This window comes from Xenopus laevis, chromosome 7S (genome assembly GCF_017654675.1).
Source record: "Xenopus laevis strain J_2021 chromosome 7S, Xenopus_laevis_v10.1, whole genome shotgun sequence".
In the NCBI taxonomy this organism is placed as follows: domain Eukaryota; kingdom Metazoa; phylum Chordata; class Amphibia; order Anura; family Pipidae; genus Xenopus; species Xenopus laevis.
Window position 1 is genome coordinate 70,832,510 of NC_054384.1, and position 18,834 is coordinate 70,851,343.

At 38.7% G+C, this 18,834-nt stretch overlaps 1 protein-coding gene across 1 annotated transcript; it reads left to right on the forward strand.

Moving 5' to 3' along the window:
- Positions 1-9,839: 9,839 nt before the first annotated feature.
- Positions 9,840-17,974, forward strand: cd3g.S (CD3g molecule S homeolog; the record flags this gene model as incomplete). Its single annotated transcript, NM_001085582.1, is given in 5 exon segments — positions 9,840-9,953; positions 10,271-10,480; positions 12,732-12,863; positions 14,414-14,454; positions 17,641-17,974. Coding segments are annotated over 5 exon segments (504 nt in total). The 5' UTR covers positions 9,840-9,883.
- Positions 17,975-18,834: the final 860 nt, after the last annotated feature.

An 18,834-nucleotide genomic window follows, 5' to 3' on the forward strand; every position in this document is an offset into this window, starting at 1 on the left:
GTGACAGTAATAGAATAATAATGCATTTCTATGCATTTCTACAGCCTGAAAATTATAAAATGAAACTAGAGGAGACGAGGATAGTGAGTGAAAAGAATAGTGTCTTCTTCCAGTAGAAGCACAAGAAATGTAGGTCTTACATGCCAATCTTTTTTAATTTGTATTTTCAAGGTTGTTTCAACTGATTTGAAAAACGTGAGTGTGCTTTTTCATTGTAATTTTCTCAAATTGGTTATGGGCGTCCACATATAGGGGCAAGGGGGGCACTGCCCCCCCCCTGTACTTCATGCCTATCTTGCCCATGTGCATCTGTAGTGGCACTGGCCGGGATAATGAGGGAGAAGGCACTTACCCCGCCACACGATCATCAGTGTCAGACTGGGACACCAGGGGCCCACCCAAAAACCTTAGACCAGGGGCCCACTCTCAGTACTATTATTCTTCCTCTCCTCGCTCAACCGCTATTCTCCTAGTCTCTTTTCTTTACATAATATAATACTATCATCTATCATTCCCTCTATTTCATCTACTGAAGAGGCTAAATTAGTAGATTCCTTCCTAATTCCAGGGAATTTTAGACAACTAAGGTAAAAGAGCATGAGATGATTCTAAAACAGAATTTGGTTGCAGATCTGCATGTACCTGGTTTTCTCTCTAAATATTAAATTTCCATGGCTTCCTTAAACCAACACAGACCATCAGGGCCCTTCTAAACTGTAGGGCTGGCCCTTTTCCAAAGGCCCAAAGGGAGGAGTTGTCCGGAGGCCAGTTAGGGTGAGATTTGGGAAGGATGTTTATTGGCTCTCAGTATTACATAGGTTCCTAAAAGTCCTATGGAGGATAGAAGGACTGACACAGTAGTTTTATGTTGTTTCAGTTTCAATTTTCGGAACCAAGGAGAAACATAACCAATGCGACCATTTCCTTCTCTATAAGAGCCTCATTCTAACCTCTCTCCCTACCTCCCCCTCTATATGTTATCCCTGCCAAATCCCTAGCCCAATACCCACAATAAAGATACACACAATGACGTTGTGGTTAATCTGTGTAATTCACAGCTTTATTAATAATTAGATAAACTGCGCTTTTTTAACGCAAGGAAGGCAAAAAACCTCTGAAAAGTGAATTTCCTTCACTAGAGGGAAAAATTCCTTCCTGACCCCTTAAAGGCGATCGGATTTGCTCCCACGATCAATGCGCCACATTGAATCAAGGGAAGCAGGGGGGGGGGATATGTTAAGATAAGGGACTGTGGTGAAAGGATGAGAAAGAGAAGGGAATATGGCAGCATAAACATGGGCACATTTAAGCCGCACGATGAATGCTGCATTCCTTTCCATTCCATTGGACCCGGGCAGACCCCCGCATTTGCAGTCTGAGGGATGGAATGAAAAGGAAAGCAGGGTCTACCAAGTGGCTTAAAGGAGTTCCTGTGTATAACACCATATTTTAGATAAAGGGGTGGAACTACTGCTGGAACTACAATGGCTGAAAGCACCGCTAGTGGATGAAAGGGGGGCATCACTGGTGGAATTGAGATGCCCCATACTTACTGCTGTTTCCTGAGGATTTGGTGCCTAGACTGAGGTGCATCTGTATTTGGTACCGAGGAAACTGCTGGTGGTGCTGGTATCATTTGCCGTTTGTGTTCCGAGGACCACCTGTAAAACCAAACAAGATAACTCAGACTATGTATTTTTTTACCTTAGCAAGTGATATCCCTGTAAAATCCTTATTTATATCCTAAGGGTATGGGACCTGTTATCCAGAATGCTTGGGACCTCATACCTCAAGTCTACCAAAAAATTATGTAAACATGAAATAAACCCAATAGGGTGGTTCTGCTTCTAATAAGGATTAATTATATCTTCGTTTGAGTCATCTACTGTTTTATTATTACAGAGGAAAAGGAAATCATTTCTAAAAAATTGGATTAGTTGAATAAAATGAAGTCTATGGGAGATGGACTTTCTGTAATTCGGAGCTTCTTGGATAATGGGTTTCCGGATAATGGATCCCACACCTGTAATATTTAGGAGCACATTAAGCACAAATCAGGTGATTAAGCAAAATTAAATGATTGACCAAGTGTGGGAAAGAAAAGGATGGATTATATACTGCACCTGAATATCTCTCATTGTTCTTAATCAGTATGGCCTTGTTGATCTTCTCTAGGTCTTTGTAGAGGTGTTTCACGTGGGCCTTGATGTATCTGTAGTCCTGCCAGAACTCGTTCTTAAGGTGTAATTTCCACCATTTTGTGATCTTCACGCAGTCCTTGGCCATCCACAGATCGTAGAGTGCAAACCTGATGTCAAAGGTGATCTTGTCCCTTATGCACTCGAGATAAGGGCCCGCGAGTGGATCCTCAAAATCCCTGATCTCAAAGATGTCCAGATCAGGCGAGATCCACGGTGAGGGCTAGAAAAATGTAAGAAGCAAGAAAACATTGAGGTCAGGGCACACACTATGCTAAACCCTGTTAAATTTCTGTTTCGTTGTATTTACACAGAAGATATGACATGTTTAGCATTGGGTTAGCCCCTCCTTTAGCCCCTTGGATACCTTTCTCAGCAGTCAGAAAATAAAATGAGGAAATTAGCTGTGAGCACCTTTACCTTTTCAAAGCGCCACTGGTAGTAAATCCGGCTACTTGCACTCATGCCCATCTTTGATGTTCCTGTTATATAAAATAGAGATTTGGGAAGGTTAGAGTTAACGTAAAGATGTAAAGCCCCCAAAACACAATAAAGAGGAGAGGTAAAAACAGCAGCGTATTTACACCTTATTTAATAAGAACCCTTTTCATTCAGAAACTATGGTTTTATATAGTTCCAATTAGAAACAAATGCTTACTTATGTATATAGAATGCCCCTCCCCACCAGCTCCCCATGTCCCCATTTTAAGACAATACCATCCCATTTTATTTGGTCCACAAATCAGCCCATTATTTTTGTCAGGGCCCTACTTTCCTCTGGATCAGCAGTTACACAAAAAGGTAGACCTTGATGGACGTGTGTCTTTTTTCAGCCTCATCTACTGTGTAATACATATTACAGATGGGAACAGGGCCGCCATTAGAAATCACGGGGCCCCATACAACAAAATTTTCAGGACCCCCTGGGCCCTGTCCACACTTGCGCCCGAGCCCCACCCCAGATCCCACCCACTCCACATCACAGTTAAAAGACCACACAGACATCAGCGCTAAAAATGTAACCCCCCCACACGTTATAAAAAGCTATTGATGGTCAGGGCCCCCTTATAAGTTAAAAAAAAAACATTGGTGCCAGGGCCCCATAAAAGTTTGTTTTAAAAAACATTGGTGGCGGGGCCCCCCTTACAAGTAAAAAAAAGAATTGGGGCCCCAAAGAATATTTAAAAAAAAAAACATTGGCTCCAGGGCCCCCATTACAAGTTAAAAAAAATTGGGGCCCCAAAAAATATTTTTTAAAAAAAACATTGGTGGCAGTGGCCTATAGAATATTAAAATAATACATTGATTGCCAGGGACCTGTACCTTCCTCCAAATAACCCACAATGGGTTGGGCAAGTTGTTCTTCTGCTCCTGATGAAAGTTGATAGTCTTTAAAAAGACTTTTGTGTTTCTTCTTTATCTCCTTCTGCTCCTGGGAATCACTGAGAATCACTAGGAATCGATGATAATCACTAGGAATCACTAGGAATCGCTCGTATTTCACTTTATGGGAAGAGAAAGAGAGAGATGAGATTGTGAACTGAACCCTCTCTGCCATATACTGTATATATCTGTATATAATGGATTTCCCTTAATAGCTCAATACTGCGCTACTGAATATGGTTGTGCCTTATAAATAACCAGTAACACCAATCAGCAGCAACTTTAATAGAATAAAGGAGCTAATTGGTAGAGACAGAATTGATTGGTGCAATCAAGGGCCCTACACAGCCCTGCTAACCAAGGTTGGGTCCTGGTGACACAATGCACAAACTAATAGTTAAATGAACACTTGGAATCACCCTCATTCATTTCTATGCCAATTGCTTTCACCAGGGCTCAATTAAATTGAATTTAGAAATGAACGGGAGTGATCATTTGGGAGTGAGCATTTGGTTGGCCATACACTGAACTGGAAATCACATGGGGGCAAACATCCCAAACCCCCCTCTGTGCCATTGCTGTAAAGCTGTATGTTACTGGCAGGGTGTAATAGGGGCAGAAGAAACTGGTTCCCATTAGAGGCCCAGGTGAGTAATGGGCCCACTGGGGCTTTTCATAACCAGTCAAGCTCTGATCAGTGCCCCCTGCACCCATAACAAAAACACCCTAATTCTAGGCATGTAACTATTGTTCTGGTTTGTGCTACTTGTCTTTCTTCTCAGGTTCTCCCTTACCCATCATCTACTCTAATGTTGAGGCCACTAGGATGAGTGATGAGTGGGACAGTTGGCCAATGGCAGTTTGGAAATGGCAGTTGACATTAACAGCTAAAGAGCAGCAGAGTATATAGTGTAAGACTTCAAAAGCTATAACAAGTAAACAAGAAATACCAAACACACTATATTCTATAACTGCAAGTCAGCCACAGGGGGTGCTGGGACTTGTAGTTAAGGCACAGCTATATAAGCACAGGTTTAGAGTCGGTGGGACAGCAAGTTCTCATGTTGTCTCACTCCCCTTAGCAATGGCACACAGGCAGATTTTGGGTACTTTGGCACCCACAAGTTTTAGTAGTTTGGGAAGGGGCAGGGCTGCCACCAGAAACCATTTTCAAGGCCCCATCATTGATTGTCCCCTTCCTTATACTTGTACCCCTTTGTACCCCCTGATGGCTTATAACCAAATGAAATTGGAAAAGATGGAACTGGAAAGACAAACTGACATCTCCAATGGACCTTCCATTAGCACCTTCCCAGACATGACTATGAAGATTTTCATTCATCTAGGTCATGGTATATCTAGTATAGGTCAATCTAAAAACAACTGGACTTGCTGAGTAATCAATGACAATTACAATAGCAGGCAATGGTGGGGCAATTTTGGGAGCTTTGGCTCCAGACTAAAGTCTGGACTGGGATTTAAAAATGGCCCTGGCATTTGAGACACACAGAGGCTGTCACAGCCCCCAGCAGCCCAATAAATAGTGACTGTCTATGGCATCTTACAGCAGCTCCTTTGGCATTTGCCAGAACCCACAGATTGCCAGTCCGGGCCTGGCTCTAGTCCCCGAACTACTATAAATCATGGAAGCCACACTGCCCAAACTATCCCCTTGTATCATTGACTTTAGCCCCCCCCCTCCCATAAAGTCTGTTCCACTTACCTCTGAATCCAGAAATGAAATACTGGTCACTTGTGCCTGAGCCGTTAAGTCACCTTCCCTGGAAGCTTTCAGCCAATCAGTGCTGAGCTGGGAGTGATGTCATCCTCAAGTAAGGCATGATATACCAGTAATTGTCAGCCAATCACATCAGTCACACACATGTGCATTTATGAAAATACAACAAATAGACATCAAACATAAGCAGTCATAGAACCAGGGCCACCATCAGAACTCACTGGTAGCTGACTGGACTCTCCCATGCCCAATGAAGGAAGGTCCTGCTGAGATCTCCTCTCTTAGCACATCAGCTACAACTCTGCTACTGGTTCTGGCTTTGAATGCTGGGAATTGTAGTTTAGCAGTGGCTAGAGAGATACAGTTATGGGATCACTGAGGCAGACAGTATTATTCTGTTGGGAATATGTTTTTTCACTTTACTCTTTTGCAGCACTTTATGTTTGAATTGGAATAGTTTTCTTGTTTCAAATGTTCTACCTCCCTAGCAACCAGGCAGAGGCTTAAATAGACATAGAAAGGCATAGTATGCCTTGAAGCTTGCAGCCTATTGCCACAGCCTATTGTCACTTGTCTATAGAGACTGAGACTAGAGCTGTACCCAACAAATATGCTTTAGTAGGGTGCAGCAGACCCAGCAAGGGCCTAAACATTCCCCCTATGCCATGCACCCTAACCCCTCACCATCCCCCCCAGCTCCGTCACCGGATTTGCAATGGAAATCTGTGGCAAAGGCTGGGGAATATTTTTTTTTTTAATTTAAAAAATTAATTTATAGGCACTCGAAGGCCGCCCCCCAAAACCTGCCGCATTAGGCATAGGCACTCGGGTGTTTTAATATAAATACGCCTCTGTCCTCTCCAAGAGATAACACGGCCCCTACATCAGAAGCAGTTTTTGAAAACCGCAGATATTTTGTATGTACAATACTGTAGCAGGTGCTGAGGAAGGCATCCACCTTCTAATTAAATCTGACAAGGACAGTGTTTGCATGCAGTGCTTCCTTTAATGAGGACTGAGAGAAAAACACATTGTTTGTTGCATAATATTTCCACACACTCCCTCTCTCACACACACACACGTCATAATAGAGGATATTCTGTTGCCATATGTAAAAAAAAATGGACCAGAAAAATGGTGTAAAGTCAGTGAAATGTATTATGCATTAAATATTGGTGGGACCACAAAAAGTTGTATAACATATGGAAATACTTAAAATGAGGCTATGTAAAATGGAGGCATCACTGTATGTATCTAGTTGTAACAGGAGCTCTAGAGGGAATAACTTTCTACAAACCTCTGGCTTGTCCTGGAAAACAAGGAGTTTGTGTCACTAACAGAATGGCAATGCTATACATGTGCAACAGTTACTACTCGAAATATTTATAGAAAAGCTGTTGTTAGGTTTGTGTGAAAACCAAAATTTGGGTACAAGTAATTTATGTAATATGTTTTCTTCTTTGCCCCCCCCGTCTGGAAAATTTGGTAAATGGTAAAACACAATATGGGATTTTGCTTTTTCATTGTAATTTTCTCAAATTGTGGTAAAACACAATATTTGTGTGTATTATATAGCTGTATACGCATTGTGAGCTGGACTTTTGCATATATTGCATTGGGTAAAATGAGTGGAAAAGGCACCTCTGTACATAGGGTTGCCGTCTGGCTGGTATTTCATCCAAGGTCAGGGTCAATATTATGTATATGCCGACAATGTAGTTGCCAGTAAATATGTAATCTATAGTTGTTTACCCCCTTCCTTTCCATTCTGTATCTCCCAATCTCTACTACTCTTTCTTTCTCCAAAACATTCATTCTCTCACACTCCATTGCCACACAGCTCTATTCTCTGCCCTTTTATTATCTTCTATATCAAACCAGTCTATCAAACCAGACTCTGGCCTATTCCTCATGTTGCTTCCCTGCTCATGTAATTTTTTCCTTTGTTTTATATTTTTCTCTGCCATTTTTTGGCCTTTTCTCTCTTGTTTTTCCTATTATTTACTTCATATTGCACCTTTACTTACTTACTTTCCCTTTACACTGTGTTTTTTATCTCTATATTGTATCTGCTTTTCTTTCTTCCCCTCTAAATAGCTATTTTGCCCCCCTCTCTATGATCTTCTGAGCAGGAAAGTGAAAAGCGGTGGTGGAGGAGGAGCAGTATCAGCAGCCACTAGCATGTTTGTTTTTAGTGCACAAGAATAGTTATAGTTCACTCTTCAGCCTATTGTATACTCAAGCAACCAAACTGGGGCTTTACAGCTTTGAGAGAAATTTATTTTGCCCAATCACGCTGATAACTCACTTCTGTGTTACTCAAAACTGCTTGGAAGTGTTGCAAGGAAAAACTTCTGATGTTTATGGTGTGGGACCCTCATGGACACGAGGCCCTAGGCTGGCCCTATTTAAGCACTGTTTCTGTCTCTGAAGGAAATGTCTGGTGTGCCATTAGCCATAGCTTTTACTGGATCAATGTTTCTCAGTAAAGTTGATAAAAAACATATTTGGCAGAAACCTTAAGTGATGTTAGATGACATGCGGCTTGATTAACACTATTGCAATGTATGTATGTATCTATACTTTTATTTGTATAGTGCTCCACGAGGAAAAGCACAGTACAACAGAACAATAAATTAGTAGAACAAACAGGGTCATTGCAATAATAAGTACAAATAAGTATAAAATACACATAAATATATAAGTATAGTTACAATACATATCAAGTGCTTATTGTCAAGGAGACAAAAGGATGGAGGCTCCTGCCCTGTCGACAGCACTGGGTCAAGTCAGCCGGGCACCCTAGGCGACCCAACTGACCATGTCGCCCCCTCCTCATGTGCACACAAGAACGAGCATGCGTGCACGCACATACATTACTGAACATAGAGTAATTGCTGACGCAGGTGGGGGGACACATGGGTCTGAACTAGGGGCAAGGCGGCAGGAGATGTACTGTGCCTGGTGCCCCTCCAACTTTGTACCCTAGGCACGTGCCTCTTCTGCCTACCCCTTGTTTCGGTCCTGCCCATAGAGCTTATAGTCTAATTGCAATAACTGTGTGTGCTTAGCTTGGCCGAGAACATTAATACAAAAAATTCAAATAAAAGCTTTTCCAACTGAACTGAGGCTATGTAAGCATGTGTAATATGTATGCACGGCCAGGAGAAATGCATGCCCAAGGAAGCCCTTGCCTTGACCATCCTACCTATTTGTTTACCAGACCCCTGCCCAATCATTTTCTGCCACTATTTACCACCACCCCTTATGCCAATCCCCCAGTGCTCTTTGCACAGAGGGCATGGAAGAAGCTGTATAATCTGTACAATATTTATTTTTTTACCCTGAAATTGCAGCCCCCTCAAGCTGCCCCCTATGCACCTGCCTGCCCATTGTTTCTAATTACAATTAGAAAATTATACCAATTTGAATAATTTATATATATATATATATATATATATATATATATATATATATATATTTAATTTATATATTATGTGTGTGTGCTGATTATATACACTTGACCTTGGAAGAATTATCTTCCAATGTCTCTCATCGCTTGGCCAATGCTAAAGGGCTCCCGAGTCAAGCCCCTGGCATCCCCCCTCCATACTCCTCAGAAACGCTCTCCCTCAAGTCACTCCATTCTTCATTCTCTCTTTCATACTATTCTTCCACTGCTGCCCCCACAAGTGTTCATCAAGTCAGCACAGAGATGGAGGTAGCAGTGGTATGTGCCTATGATCCTAGTACACCCATTGTGCTCTAGACATGTGCCTCTTCTGCCTACCCATAGTTCTTGGCCTAATGTCACTTTACACTTTACCCACAGATCTAGTTTATCACTGTCTCTGTTTTGGTCCCACAGTCAGTACAGTTCTGTGAAGCAGCACAGGAAATAAACAACTGCCGTTAGTCTTGATAAAGGGCTGTTGAGTCTGAAACATTGCCTTGTGAACACAAGAAAAGGGCCATGTTGACATGTAACTGGAGTGCTGCGGCTAACTTGTTTATTACAGTTCTGTGAAGACTATTAATCAGTGTTGGACTGACCCACCAGGATACCAGGAAAAATCCCGGTGGGCCCATGTGTCAGTGGGCCCTCCTGCTTGTAAGCATTTGTATCAATTTCTTGTTCATTTCCTAATTCTTTATAGATGGAAAATACGGGGTCATTGCAATAATAAGTACAAATAAGTATAATGTAAAGAAAATAAAACGATTGAGTGAGAAGTAGAAGAAAATTATCATGAAGAATGGGCCCATGGTCTAAGGGTTTCTGGTGGGCCCCTGTCATCCCAGTCCGACACTGCTTTTAATTAATAAATATACAATCCTGCAGTGTTATAATTTGGAAATAAAATAGATTATTTCATATGGGTGGGTGTGCGCGCACCCATGTTTAGGTGAAGTAAAGTAGGAGGGTGCATGAAACAGATTGAGATCTTAGTGAGATCAGCTCTCTAAACCATAAACCCCACAGACTCTTCCTGCACAAGTCAAGATACAGCTCTACCACCTGCCCCTCTCACTTACTACTCCCAAACAACATATACGGGATACAATGAAGAATCACCTACAAATTGCTTGGATGCTAGTTTTGATGGTAACCTTGAAGGCCACTTGCAATAAGAGTATGTATGTTTATTTTCATTGACCAAAATATTTTTCATATTGGAAGAGGATTTGTCTGTGCTGATCTTTGGTAGTTTGACGTACAAATAAACAGACGAGAGCCCCAAATCTAACCAAAAGGAAGTTTTTCTTTTTCTCTCCGTCTCCCCTTTCTGTATAACCCTACTGTTTCCCCTTGTGCTCTTCCAACTTACTGGAATAAACATGGAAGTTTCAGCTAGACCACTCTTAATAAAACAGAACATGTTTCCGCCATCACTTATCATTTGTCAGTGGAGTATTATAGTAACTCACAGCACATTGTGTTCCTTGACAGTTGAAGCTTTCGTGAAAAACAACCATTTATATCTGACATGCAAAGTCGATGAAAAGGGAGAAAGTTTTCTTTGGACCCATGATACAAAAAATATAGATTTGTTTAACAAAACCCTGGATTTGGGCTCAGTGTGGAATGACCCCCGTGGAAATTATGTTTGCAAAGCAACAGAGGATGGTACTGAGGCATCTATTGAGGTATTTGTGCGAAGTGAGTATAATCTACATGGTTTAGAATTTGGTTTATTTCTAAACACCTTGCCATTCTGTAGAACACACACTGATCTCAATCCTGCTTGGCAGTATTGTAGGCACTATATAAACACAATACTTGTACAGTGTGTGACTTCACACAATGAAGGCAGAGGCATGTATTCTCTTTAAATATGGGGGGTATAATTGAGACCAAAGAATTCAAACATTGGGACACTTTGGGGCAGATTTATCAAGGGTCGAAGTGAATTCGAGGGAATTTTTGAAGTAAAAAAATTCGAAGTAATTTTTTCGATACTTCGACCATTGAATAGGATACTACGACTTTAATTCGAAGTAAAATAGTTTGAATAATCGACCATTCGTTTTTTTACTGTCTCTTTAGAAAAACTTCGATTTCAATACTTCGCCAAATTAAACCTGGCGAAGTCAAAGTAAAATCATTCGATCGATCACCGAAATCCTTCAAATCGATTTTACTTCGACTGCAGGATACCCAAATTCTATGAAAAAAACTTTGACTTTGATATTCAAAGTCAAAGAATTTCAATTCGATGGTCTTTTTAACTTCGAAATTCGACCCTTGATAAATCTGCCCCTTCATGTTAATATGGGTTTATATTTGGTAATTTACTTGCACAAGATAACTATTTGAGTGTATCTTTGATTCAAAGGCATTTTAAAGGGCAGCAAATATAAATATACAATTACGTTAAATGGGGTAGTTCACCTTTAAATTAATTTTTAGTGTGATTTACACAGCGATATTCTGAGACAATTTGCAATTGTTTTCACTTTTTCCTAAAAAAAAATATATTTCAGTACTGTGCTACTTATTATATACAGATAGCCAGTTAATAGTCATTCTGTATGTTTTAGTGCCGCATTATAGTAAAATGAAGACGTGAAAACTTAAGCATAATGACGACCATTAAAATTCCTTGTAGGGCCACAGTCTGGTCACGGCAAGTTTATACTGCAGTGTGTATATTATCAGCTCTGCTTCATTTAGCCATCATTCATAAGTTGCCATAACAAAGCCCACTGCATCATTGTGTTTACTATCAGCCATGCCGATACATTATCTGGACACGAAAACACTGCAAAAGAGAACTTGAAGTTTTTTTTTATTAAAAAAAAAGAATTAGAAACCATTGTTCATTACACCTGAAAGAGGATTTATTGTGAGCATAAATACCTTGAGGGCAATTTCATTTGCAGCATTTTAATACCCCATAAACCTGTGTGCTAAGTTTCCTTCTCAGCCTGTGATAAAATCTTAACAGGCAAGTAGCACAAAACATGGAAAGTATTTATTTGACTTGATACTGTTTATTTACAACCTGTACATGCAAAAACACTGTCCCTGAATTAGAAGTACTTATAATAAGTTGAATACCACTGAAAATGTATATTCATGTACAAGTATGGATCCGTTATCCGGAAACCCATTATACAAAAAGTTCTGAATTACCTGAAGGCCGTCTTCCATAGACTCCATTTTAGCCATATAATCCAAATTTTAAAACATGAGTTAGTTTATCTCTGTAATAATAAAACAGTAGCTTGTACTTGGTCCAAACTAAGATATAATTAATTATTGCCTATTTGGTTTATTTAATGTTTACGTTTCTAGTAGTCTTAAGGTATGATGATTCAAATTACAGAAAGATCCCTTATCCGGAAAACCCAAGTCCCGAGCATTCTGGATAACAGGTACCATACCTGTATATGGAAAATCTGCTTAGAATTTAATTTTGTTTTATTATGCAAAAAAAATATTAATTCAGATGAAGATCCTCTTTAATTATGAGGATATATTTCTTATGCTACTGTGTTGCTAGGGTCAGCAAGCTAATGTGCTATTTTTCTACTCGTAAAGTGAAGTATTTTTGACAAATATTGCCTGATTTTTAGACAAACCATGTCAATAATATAGCAAACCCAAAATGTGAACGCTATTGCTTTGATTATAAAAGTGGCTAAATCAGCTGAACCAAACAGAATGGTTCAAATTGTTATTATTTTTAAGTGTGAGATACTACACATTTCTATTAGTTAACTCTGCGCTGTGCAACTTTCCCCATATAGGGGGCCAGGTAGCAGATATACTAATATCAACTTCTGGTTTAGGAGATACTGTACATTTTTAAAAATCGAACTCCTTCTAGCTTCTTTATACCAATACATTTGTTTCCTACCCCCATTCTCATAAAGAGGCTTATTTCATTGATATCTCCTTTCCACAGTGTGCCAGAACTGTATAGAGATGGATACCGGGACCATATCTGGATTTATTATAGCGGACATCATAATGATAGGGCTTATTGCCATAGCTGTATATTGTGTTTCTGGCTCGGAGACTCGCAGACCAGCACGAGGTGAGAATACGCATAAATAGAAATCTATTGCCATGTTAGACTATAGTAAATGTTTCTACAAAACACTAGCAGTAATTCCAAATGATTTTAAAGAACCGGTTATTAGTAAATAATTCATAATTCTTGTATTGCAATGGTGCCATTTAACTTCTTACAATTTCAAGGGCGTTATTAAAAAGTCTCACTATTAAGGGGGTTATTTATCAAAGTCAGAATTTATCTAAATTTTTTCTGAAAAAAACTCCCACTAAATCCGCCAATTTTTCGTGATTTTTGCATTCAGAGTTTAGTAAATAACCCCCTTAATGTTTAACTCATGATTTAAATTTCCCGTGTTATTTTCTGTACCGTTAGAGGTTTTATTATGGTGGTTTGCTCTGTCCAGCTGAGATTTCTTATGACTTTCACTATCGTAGCTAAAGCCAGTCATACATTTCCATGTCATCTCACCTTTAAGTAATGGTATAAATGGTAATTGATGTTTTCATGGATCTCATGTGTATTTACTCTCAATCCTCTAGAGCCCCTGCCATATATTATACTTGTGTCATACAGTCTTATGAGTACAGGGAATACAATATGCCATAGACAGCAAATATTTATTGGGCCTGTTGGGACTTTTTGGGTCTCTGTGTACTTAAAAAGCCAAGGCCTATTTTGAATCTCAGTCTGGATCTGCTTTTATGTATGTACAGTATAGGAATATACTGTAGATAGAGTGACTAGTGATGGGCAAATAAATTCTCCAGACGCAAGAGATGTTAAAAAAAAAAATTAAATATAATTATATGATTTTCTGATGACGTTTTAAGAACATTTATGAATTGGTTGATGTGTGATGTGAATATATTTTTCAGAACTTAAATTAAGTTTGCATGTTAAATTGTGGGTATGTATTACAGTATAATTCAAGTTTGTTAAATGTGGCTAAAGTGTGTGTTATCTTTTTACAGCCATTAAATATGGAGTTACATTTTAAAATGATCTGGCAAGAATTTTATCACAGTAATAAATGTGTGTCACTGCCCTTGGTAGTGTGCTATGCACTGGTGAACCCCCAAAATATATTATTAATTATATTAATTCACTTTAGTGCTATTGATCTAAAAATAAAATTTCTGGATAATGAGCTGAAGGCAAATAAGTAATTGTTACACAAAGTAAAAGTGTGTTATGCAACAAAAAGTAATTTTGTAAATGAAAGATGCAGTTTAAAGAATGACTTTTATGGTTGCCTCAACCGAGGGTCTTATTCACTAATTTGGGGCAAACTTGCCCCAGTGAATTAATTAATAACATCTAATCAGCTATTAACTTTGAATAGACTACTAGTTAGAAAATGAAAGTACAGATCTGATTGATTGCAATGGGTAGCTGTAGTAGTGCAATTTGCAGTAGTAGTGCATTACCCTCTACTGCACCCTTAATAAAACATACATATTTGAAGATTTTTTCTAACGTTCTTCTTATAAATCGTTTACCTTTTTTAAATAAGATATTCCTAATGTCAGTTTATTTAATCATTCTTTGATTTTTTGCTTTTTCTGCAGCATCTGACAAGCAGAATTTGCTCCAAAATGATCTTTACCAAGTAAGTACTAACTTTATTAACAAGAAACTTGGCATAGCTGTCACATGAATACATTTTTTAATAGGTTAATAAAATGCACAAATCAACCCTTTCATAGTTACGGAGTTGTTATCCATAATGCTCAGGACCTGGGACAAGGGGCCTTTCCGTAATTTGGATCTCCATACCTTAAATCTATTAAAAAAATATTTAAACATTAATGAAATCCAATAGGATTGTTTTTATAGTATTATTTATCAAATGTTGAGGTTCTTTTGACCAATGCCTTGCTTGTTGCATATGATATTAGCTGACTGCCAAGACCATTGCATGTACTCTCGACTTCTCTTTTGGTTTCATTTGCTACCCAGATCTGTGCTCTCTCTCACTGGCTACTAGATGAGTGAAAATGTTATTTATTGGTAGATTGGAGCCTTACGGTGGCCATAGACGCAAAGATCCGCTCGTTTGGCAACATCGCCAAACGAGCGGATCTTTCCCCGATATGCCATTAACGAGCATGGCTATATTGGGGGTAATCCGATTGTTCGGCCATATGGCCAAACGATACGATTACAATGCGCAATGGGCTCCGGCAGTCGGTCGGGTCAAAATCAACCCTGACCAAACGACCGATCTCCGCCGGATGAAAGATGTTGGCACACGCCACACACGATCCGAAAATCGTCCACAGCTGCAAATTGAAGCTTCATCCAACAATCAGTGAGGCATTAGTACCTGCTTCACAAATTACTGGCACCTCATTTTGCTAAGGGCTACTGCATTCCACAAATCCCAGACACCATAGATTAAGCCCTGCTCTGGTTTATGACATTTAGGGGGTTATTTATCAAAGTCCGAATTTATCTCAATTTTTTCTGAAAAAAAACTAGTTAATATTTTTGGTGGCAGCTATATCTGGTCATTAAAGAACATATTTTTCTAAGATAGAAACTGACTCTTTTGCATCACAAACAGTAGGCAGTTCTACATAATTTCCAGCCGCATGAGAAATTGTTGCTGACTTGCTGTCTCATTGTTTCCTCTATAAATTATATCATCATTCTCTTGACATAGAGGCAATACAAGAACCTTAACACATTAAAGACTTTCATGCTTCTGTAAAGGCTCTTACTTAAACCTATCCAGAACATGGGACAGAATAATGGTCCCGTGAAAGATCAGTATAAGATATTTCCCCCAATGAGTGTAACATGACAGAGGGTCATTACCAGGGTGTGCCAACGTAAATATATATGATTATTAGATGTATTGTTAAAAGCATTGCTTGTGAATAGTTTTACTACAATCACAGACATTCAGGAGGGTGCCAAATATTGGTGGGTTCTCCTGGAGGATAACTGCAGAAGCTATAAAGTTCAGCAAGAAACCTGTGTCCATACAGCATAGATTCCTACTCTCACACCTGCACAAAGCAGATTTTAATTTGAATCTTAAGACAATTTATAAAATACCTGTTATTCATAATAACCAGTGATACGGTGTATAACTTACTTACTTACTATCATAGGGTGCAACCATTTAAGGTAGAGCAAATTGTCCCACTTTAGGGAAAGCAAATCATGCTATTCCAGAAAATGTTTATTGTGAACAATAATCTAAACCCAATTAGTCAATAATAGTTCTAGAGAAGATGTGTGGAAAGGCACGCACTCCTGCGTCACACCAGGTTTGTAAAATTTAGATCTTTATTCCAAGGGTAAAAACAAATGTCCTGACGTGTGTCGTATCCAAAGATACGTAGTCATAGGCACAAATTCAAGATAAACCGTCGCTCTTTTTTAAACCTCAAAAGAGGAAATGACGAAAGAATGAATCTCATTAAAAACATTTAACCCTATGGTACAGAAATCCAGTGTCCATTATTCTAACATCATAATCATATAAAGTATAAAATCTACACTACAAAAATGGTCATCGTTACTATTGAAATCAATTTTAAACAAATGGGAAGTATAAAAATAACTACAGGGCCGGATTTACATAGAGGGCGCCCCTAGGCCCACTGCCGTTCATCGACCCTGTCCGCTCCCCTTTATTAGTGCAAATTTTTATCATCAATGGGGAAATTTAAAAAAATATTGTATCTCCAGCGCATCCCCAGTGTTTTTGAACCAAAGTGGGTGTGGTTGGGCATCATGCTACCCCGCTAAAATACTGCCATCCCTAGTCCCGGGCCTAGATGGCCTTTCCACAAATCCGGGCCTATATAACTACGATATATGATAAATGTTAAATATATTGATAAAACCATTGATGACGTTCTTTGAAGAAATTCTTAGATTTTCAGATTTTTACATTTTTAAATTTTCTGATTTTAAAATATATGATTTGAAACTTCAAAATTCTTTAAATTATTAAATTGATTGCACTTCATAAATTTAGCACCAAGACCATTAAATTATTAGATGCAGCATTACACAATAATTTGATCATTACTAAATCATTATTAAGTTCACTAGTCAGATACAAAAACGGCATGGAATTCATTAACTCAATTCATTTGTTCACATACAAAACGGTTATTTGGCTAATAATTGCCATACAAGATAATTTTCATTCATTTGGATAGAGTCGCAAGTGTTTTTTTCAGTTTTTTTTCTGTTTCCATTTGTAAAATAATAGTTCTACACACCCTTATAGTAAGTGGGGACAACCAGCTGAACACCCAAGTTATAACGTTTAGAACAGCAGCACCAATTCTGCCATTAACTCTGCCAGACTAATTAATGGTTGGGATATATTAGCACCGTTTTTTTTGGGTACTAAGTCTTGCTTCTCCGGAAGTGTTGGGATGCCACAAAATGCGTAAAGCCTAGGGCTGCATTATACTCTTTGCTAATGGACATTTTTACTAATATTTTATAAAAAAAAAAGAGTTATATTTTAATTTAAAGTAGAATTTCTGATGCTCTGTGATAACTGTCTTGCCCTTGGGTACTAAAGCTCCTTGGCCTGACTCTGCTTTTGTGCACTTGTTAATAATTTACAGAGTGATAACTGATAAGTGACTATGCTGTACTGAATTAAATGTGGGCATGCAAAATGTTCTGTTTGCTCCACAGTGTGTGTGTGTGTGTGTGTGCGCGCTAGTGTCATAACGTGTGTGCAGGCACACAGCTTAGAGGAAACATTGCTGTAAGATTTAATGGATCACTGATCATGTTTTTCTGTCTTCTCTTTCAGCCTCTTGGACAAAGGTCAGAGGATACTTATAGTCATCTTAACTCGCGCTAATCATTTTGGTTTAGAGTTACTCAGGCATAGTTCATCAGTGATTAATATGAATTATGGACTATAACAATGATAAACTCTTATGAGGATCGGCAAGTTGTAAATGTAGAGACACTGTTGTAAAAGAAAATATAAATCTGCATTTGAACGTAACATCAAATACTGGGGTTCCTTCTCAGCCTTAGCTATAAATCTATACAGCAAGCAATGTCACATAAATATTGTCCTGTATTACATAAAGTTTGATCTTGTTTTTGCTTTTGACTAAATAAATGCATACAAATAACAGAAACGTTGTGGTATTGCTGAAGCGAGTGTGAGCAACGGAAACCATAACCAAGTTTAAAAAAAGATCACGCAAAGATAAACAGCGGAAGAACATACATGTCGATGAGACGGCAAGTGGGATGGTGGGTAAAAACCAAACGACTGACTAATACAGAAGCCTAAAATGGAAAAGAAACGGTCTAATGAGAAAGAGGGTTGGAGGAAGAAAAATATTTTTCTTTTATTTGCCTAAGCATGACACAATTTTTTAATTACTTACTTAAGATAAAATTGTATTCTTTGGTGTAAAGAAATATATATTTGTATTGCAAGCAGGTATTATAGCAAAGACTATCCCAGAAAAGAAATCCCTAACCGTTGTTTCCTACATACAGCCACATCAAAAGAGCTGACGTTAAGAGAGCCAGGACCACAAAATAGCAGCACTACCTTCCTGTTTGATACAATAGCTGACTTTTGATATGTGAGGTCTGCACAGGTGCACATATCTGTGTTTAATCTCATAATAGATGAATACCTAACGAATTAACCTTTTACTACATGATTGCCCAATAAATTATACTTCAAACATGATTTAAATATGTGATTTTATGATTGTTCAGCAATTAAAGCGGACATGTCACCTACACATAAAAAGATGTATGATGAAAGTCCTTTGCAAATTAAACATGGAACCAGAATTACTTTTTATATTAAAACAATCAAACCTGTTATAAAGGTGTTTAAATATCTGAGCTGTCAATCAAATATTTCCTGCCCTGCCTCTATGCCTGAGGCATAGTGGTGGGGCAGTCAATTACTTTCACTTTCCATTCAGCAATTCCAAGATTTCACTGCACTCCTCACGTTCCCCCCTTC